The sequence below is a fragment of the Capra hircus genome, chromosome 15, assembly GCF_001704415.2.
Source record: "Capra hircus breed San Clemente chromosome 15, ASM170441v1, whole genome shotgun sequence".
Classification (NCBI taxonomy): Eukaryota; Metazoa; Chordata; class Mammalia; order Artiodactyla; family Bovidae; genus Capra; species Capra hircus.
Genome location: NC_030822.1, coordinates 33,794,335 through 33,801,897, shown reverse-complemented (window position 1 = coordinate 33,801,897; position 7,563 = coordinate 33,794,335). Strand labels below are relative to the sequence as shown.

The window sequence follows — 7,563 nt, the reverse complement described above, 5'->3', positions numbered from 1 at the left end:
TTCTAGGTCCACCCATGCTACTGCAAATGGCATTATTTCATTCTTTTATATGGCTGAGTAATAGTTCATCTTATGCTTTACATAAGGAAAGATTGTTGACTTTGGGAGGATACTTATTGGTTTGTGAAGTAAGATTTCCACATAGATGCATTGTAATTATTATTATTTTCATTACAAAGTCAGTCAGAACAAGAAGTAGGTAGCTCTGAAACTATCACAATCCTTTCTATGGGATAGTCCAGATGAACATACAGTTAGTTTGTACTCATATTTCTGTCTTCTTCCTTGCTTCAAGTGAGCTAACCTAGTCTGTGTGTTCAGAGCCAATTCAGGCAAAATCTTGGGTAAACATACTTTTCAATTCAGGCAAAATCTTGGGTAAACATACTTCTCATTACTCATGACCATTATGTATGACCACTTTGAGCTTACTTCCCTCATCTGTAAAGTAAAGGATTTGGTCTTCTTTGTCATTAAAAAGGCAGACAGATAAAAATTAGCCTGACTGGCATAACTTTCCACAACTGTATGAGCTAATCATGAATGTTTCACATACACAGAGACAAAATCAGAGTAAGAGTCTTTCATGAACAAGTGTGATGGAAGCCTTCAGGCAAGGCTCTTCATCTTCATTTAGAAGGCAGGAGTGGATGAAGTAAACAACTTTGAAATTAAGTTTAATTGCAGGAGAAAAACCTTCTAAGCTAGAATTATTCTTTTCATAGTATTAGATTTCTGGATACAATGTACTAAATTAAAAGAATGTTAAACTATCAAAACTGATGTATGACAGTTCTCTTTTTATATGACACTAAGCACAGTATTTAACTTCTATGCAGAGAACATCATGAGAAACGCTGGGCTGGAAGAAGCACAAGCTGGAATCAAGATTGCTGGGAGGAATATCAAAAACCTCAGATATGCAGATGACACCACCCTTATGGCAGAAAGTGAAGAGGAACTCAAAAGCCTCTTGATGAAAGTGAAAGAGGAGAGTGAAAACGTTGCCTTAAAGCTCAGCATTCAGAAAACAAAGATCATGGCATTTGGTCCCATCACTTCATGGGAAATAGATGGGGAAACAGTGGACACAGTGTCAGACTTTATTTTTTTTTGGGGGGGGGGCTCCAAAATCACTGCAGATAGTGATTGCAGCCATGAAATTAAAAGACGCTTACTCCTTGGAAGGAAAGTTATGACCAAACTAGATAGCATATTCAAAAGCAGACATTACTTTGCCAACAAAGGTCCATCTAGTCAAGGCTATGGTTTTTCCAGTGGTCATGTATGGATGTGAGAGTTGGACTGTGAAGAAAGCTGAGCGCCAAAGAATTGATGCTTTTGAACAGTGGTGTTGGAGAAGACTCTTGAGCGTCCCTTGGACTGCAAGGAGATCCAACTCTTCCATTCTAAAGGAGATCTGTCCTGGGTGTTCATTGGAAGGACTGATGCTGAAGCTGAAACTCCAATACTTTGGCCAGTTCATGTGAAGAGTTGACTCATTGGAAAAGACTCTGATGCTGGGAGGGATTGGGGGCAGGAGGAGAAGGGGACAACAGAGGATGAGATGACTGGATAGCATCACCGACTTGATGGACATGAGTTTGAGTGAACTCTGGGAGTTGGTGATGGACAGGGAGGCCTGGCATGCTGCATTTCATGGGGTCACAAAGAGTCAGATATGACTGAGTGACTGAACTGAACTGAAACACAGTATTTAAGTCTATAACTATATTTCCTTTCAATAAAGTGTGAATAGAAAGTACTTCAACATAATAAAAGACATTTGTGACAAACTCAAAGGTAACACACTCCATAGTGAGAAACTGAAAGTTATTCCTGTAAGAACAAGAACAAGATAAGGATGTCCACTCTTGGCACTCCTAGTAAACAAGATATTGGAAGTCCTAGCCAGAGCAATTAGGCGAGAAGAAAAAATAAAGTTCATTCAAATTGGAAAGAAGTGAAACAGTCACTATTTGTGGATGACATGATTTTATACACAAATTAGTCTATCAACTTCACCATGATGTATGAATATAGTAACATTGAAGAATACAAATTGGATGTTGAAATTTGTTGCATTTCTGTATGCTAACAGTGCCTTCGCAGAAAGAGAAATTAAAACAACCACTCTATTAGCAGTCTCAACAAAAATAATCAAATGAATTTGGGAATAAATTTAATCAAGGAAGTAAACTTTGGCCATCTCATGCGAAGAGTTGACTCATTGGAAGAGACTTTGATGCTGGGAGGGATTGGGGGCAGGAGGAAAAGGGGATGACAGAGGATGAGATGGCTGGATGGCATCACTGACTCAATGGACGTGAATCTGAGTGAACTCCGGGAGATGGTGATGGACAGGGAGGCCTGGCGTGCTGCGATTCATGGGGTCGCAAAGAGTCGGACATGATTGAGAGACTGAACCGAACTGAACTGAAAAGAGCTGTACACACGTTTTTGAAAGAAATTGATGAATACACAAATAAATGGAAAGGCATTCTGTGTTCATGGCTTGGGAGAATTAACACTGTCAAAACGTCCTTATCACCTAAAGCCATCTACATATTCAGTACTATTCCTATCAAACTCCAAGGGATATTTTTCACAGAAATAAAAAAATCTAAAATGTATGTGGCATCAGAAAAGAACCATTATCCATTATCCACAATATCCAGCTATCTCATTTCTGGGTATTTACTGGTAAACACAAAATTAACAAGAAAACCATTTGAAAAAGTATACATATCAGTTCAGTTCAGTCAGAGCTAATTTGGGTAAAATCTTGGGTAAGCATATTTCTCATTACTCGTGACCGTTATGTATGACCACCTTGAACTTACTTCCCCTCCCTGTAAAGTGAAGGATTTGGTCTTCGTTATCAAAAACCTTAACCTTCACTGGCATAACTTTCCGCAAATATGTGAGCTAATCATGAATGCTTCACACACAGAGACAGAACCAGAGTAAGAGCCTTCCATGAACAAGTGTGATGGAAGTTATATATATGTATAAACATAAGGATTCTATATATATATATAGCATATGTAGAATCTCCCCTTATAGAATTAGTTGTTTCTTCTTCAGATATAGTTATAGAACTTGCTTTTATCTAAAAAATATTGCTAATATATCATATCATAGGTCAAAACAAGTATATTAAATGCACAGTTTTTTATATTTACTTAACACTTCCATTAACTTCAGTTATAACTCTATCACACATTTTAGTATGATTTTAATATTTTAATAATATAAATATGCTTACATTGCTTAATATTATAAATATAAAACATAAATATATTTCAATGTATAAGGTATAATTAGACTTAATGCTCAACACATAATTGCAGAACAAAGAACTTTAGGGCCTTAAGTACAATAATAATGATGAGAATAAGTATATTTATAAACAACAGCATAGATTTTGTTTCATACACAATATATTATAATTCATTACACTGATATTTTTATACATTAGCATTGATACCATTTCATATTTTTAAACATAAGCAGCAAAAAAATATTAATATTTATTTGCACTTTTAAAAGATATCCTTAAAATTGATTTAATTAAAAACAAAATCTTCATAATTTCTTCTTCTGTGTTATCTACTGGCTAAATGTATGCTCCAAGTAATTCTGTATCCATACAAGTGAAGTTATTTGAATAGGAATCAGAGCTTCAGTGTTGCAAATGTAAAATCTAGAGCTCTCTGTTTCAGCAAACAAATGAACATCAGAAAGCAAACAATAGCACTAAAAATTAGTGTTTCTCAGATTGAATTTGTATGATTTGAAATAAGATAGATGAGAGCTCAAGATGCATCCTTCAAGTGAAAAATCTTGGATGCTCGATCTCGAATCTGTTTGGTCTTTACACCATAAACAATAGGATTGAGAAAAGGTGGGACGAGCAGGTAAAGATTGGACAGAAGAATGTGAATGTAAGATGGAATATGGAACCCAAATCTGTGTGTAAAGGAGGAGAAGAAACCCAGGAGATAAAACACAAGGAAGACGCAGATGTGGGCAATGCAAGTGTTAAAAGCTTTGAGTCTAGCTACCTTTTGAGGCAGTTTGAAGACAGTTACAAATATTCGAATGTAAGAGAGTGTGATGAAGATTATATCAAATCCAAGTATAATGAAAGCCACAAAAAGACCATAAATCTTGTTGACTCGAGTATCTTCTGCTGCCAGCTTCACAATAGCCATGTGCTCACAGAATGAATGGGAGACCACAGTGGTCCGATAGTGTTTCAGCCGGCATTTGATGAGGATGAGACACAGAGCTATAAGGACACCTGCTCTGAGTGTCACTCCAACCCCAATCTGAGTGAGAAGTTTGTGGGTAAAAATAGCTGCATGTCTCAGAGGATCACAGATTGCCACATAGCGGTCCAAGGCCATGGCCAGCAGAATACCTGACTCGGTACACTGGAAGGTATGGATGAGCCACATCTGAAAGAGACAGGCATCAAAAAGTATTTCTGGTGAATGGAACCAGAATATCCCTAACAGTTTTGGTAGGATACAGGTACTGAGAGCAATGTCTGTCACTCCAAGCATTGCCAGGAAGAGATACATGGGTTCATGGAGGCTGCGCTCAGATTTGATGATGACCAAGATTAGGAAATTTCCAAATAGAGCAATGATGTACATGGCACAGAAGGGAAAGCCGATCCAGAACTGCACAGACTCCAGGCCAGGGATCCCAGTCAGTGTCAGCACTGAGGGCATGAAGACTGTACCATTGAGCTGGAGCATGTTGGCTTGGAACTGCCGGGTTTAGAGATTCTGATTCAAGATGGCAGTTTGTATTGAGTGTCTTTCTTAATTTCTCTTTTTACCTAAATTCATACCATCAGTGGTTAAATGTGCTTTAAAATGGCATTTTGACAGACATATTCATTTTTTTATGGAACAATTAAATTTGTCCAGGAATACAGATACAGTCTCCTTGGATGATGTATCTCAAATTTCTGCTTCTGTTTTTTATTTCTCACTCTCTTTTTCTGTCACATATATAGAAACATATACACTCTCAGAGGCATACAAATACTCACCATAGAGAGAAGAAGCACTCCTTCTAGTCAATATGAATCTGGTTTTTGCACAATTAGTTAAACCCTAACTCATTGAATGTAGTTTGTTCTGCTAAGCTAACAAGTTCTGAGAACATAAATTCTGTGTAACATAACTGTTTTTTTGTTCTTTGTTTTTTAATCAAAGAACTTATAATTCATTTGGACAGTCTAGTAGAAGTAAAATAATAGTAATGATAATAACAGGCTTTTAGAAGTTGCTCTAGATCTTGGGAAAATAAGTTATAAAGTGGCATAGTCAAAGAAGACATAGGCAATGATCTAAATGTGACAATTATATAAGACAATTAGTATGCTAAGTATGCATATGTTACATATAATGTTGTAACAAGTATTTAGAATCTGTCTTTATCCCCAAGTTGGAACCTAGGTAAATTTTTTTTAATATGGATAAAATTAGGGATTTTAGAGATAATAACATAAAATAAACTGTAACATGACAATAAAGAAATGAAGCAAACTTATATTGGGATAAAATGTGATACATGAATCACATGCAAATTTATTTCTGCAAATTTAAACTGGGAAAATTTTTGCCTGATTCAATAATACCCCAAAGCTGAAAGCTGCTATGATCATTTCTCAAGTTATCAAAATTGGAACAATTAATATCTATATTTCAAATATCTGCCAAAATTTATTTTATCAATATTATTCTAGGAAAATAAATCAGAAAGTATCAAAACCATGAACATAAAGCTTAAAATATACTATATATTGAGTAAGTAACTATATTTGTTCAGTGGAATTCAGTTTACCAAGTGATTCCCAATGAGAAATAACCAGTTTTAATATATTTATTACAAACCACCTTTGGACACTATCATACACCTCTGTTTTCTGTCTGCTCCATTCATTCTGCTATGGAAGTGATTTGCTGTTGTTCTAGTCATTAAGTCATATCTGACTCTTTTGTGACCTTTTGGAGTGTAACGCAGCAGGTGCCTCTGTACATGAGATTTCCCAGGCAAGAATACTGGAGTGGGTTGCCATTTTCTTCTCTAGAGGATCCTCCCATCCCAGGAATCAAACCTGCATCTCCTTCATTTGCAGGTGATTCTTTACACTGAGCCACCAGGGAAGTCCATGAAAGTACTAGTGTATGTTATAAAAGATACTTGCTGGCAATTTCCATGTGTAAGCATTATTTAAATTCCTTGGAGGTTTATTTTTCTCTCACATATTGAAAATAGGTACATCATTCATATCACTGTTTCTCCAAATATTTCCTAGAACCCTGAAAATCAACCCAGTATGACGTTTACCTTTTACTCATACTGGTTGATCACAGATTCTCTTCTTCCAATAGGGCTGTGCAAAACTATCTGCAGGGTCATGCAATTCAAATGCTTATTTGCTTGCTTTTCTAAATCACTACCCAACTTTGTTGAGGAAGGAATACAAGAATCTCTCTGGCCATTTCTCTGTCCCTCATTAAACTTTCATTTTCCATTCCCTATACACTCACAAAAGTTTAATACAAGGCCCATATTGTCTTAGTTTACCATTGCTGCTTTTACTACTTTTTCCTGATTGACATTCTTCTCAAACTTTATATTCATGGTATAACATATTAGTTACGCTTTTTCCCCTGACACAATCTCCTTGCTTCTGGGGTTTGCATGGGGTTTGCAAAGAGCTGGAAACAACTGAAGTGACTGAGCTCAGCACAGCTCATTATCATTCCTTTACTTTTTCTCTGGGGAATTGCATATATATAAATAAACCTATATATAGGTTTATTAGTTTTCCCTCAAAACATGTATTTTAATCATGCATTAATTTAGCCACTATTTCCCTTATGATATAATAAATTTCAGGTTTATACACAATTGTTTTAATAGGTGCTGTGATCTCCTTGTGAAATATGCTATAATCCTAAATGAATCCCCATGATTTGCTATGTATTTTTAAATCAATTTAAGTGATTTTTAGACCATTGCCATGAGACTTTGTCTCCATAATTCTTGAAAGTTCATATATTTGAAGAAAATTCAAAATTACACTCTATCCAGATACAATGAACTTTTTAATGGACTCTTCTATGTTGATTATTTGTGCAGTGCTTAAGACTATTTTATCTTTAAAATAACAATTTTGTCTCTATAAACACAGTCTATCTGTTTTTTTCCTTCAGTCTCAAGACACTCTTCTCCTTTGTTGCTTTTTCTGACTCCCTTTATTTCGTTGATGCCCTGAATTCCACTGAAACCCATATTCTTCCCCATGGTTCTTTTTCTTCTCATTATATATGGCTCTCTACCCGGACATTCTGTCCCACCTCAGAGTTTCACTTACAACTGACTATCACTAAATAAATAATCATACTTCAATAAATATTACCTGAACACAGGGCACATATGCTTAACCACCCCTTAAGCAGCTCTTCAGGCTTCCATGGTGGCTCAGAAGATAAAGAATCTGCCTGCAATGCAGGAAAGCCAGGTTGATCCCTG

The 7,563-nt window shown here is 36.0% G+C and overlaps 1 protein-coding gene across 1 annotated transcript; it reads right to left on the bottom strand.

Moving 5' to 3' along the window:
- Positions 3,819-4,769, bottom strand: LOC102175664 (olfactory receptor 52A5-like). Its single transcript, XM_005701215.2, has one exon. It carries the CDS (start codon positions 4,767-4,769, stop codon positions 3,819-3,821), a length of 951 nt encoding a protein of 316 aa, XP_005701272.2.

What these genes read in the sequence shown, in the direction of transcription:
- LOC102175664 (XM_005701215.2), bottom strand. Translation starts at nt 4,769, where the DNA reads ATGCTCCAGCTCAATGGTACAGTCTTCATGCCCTCAGTGCTGACACTG.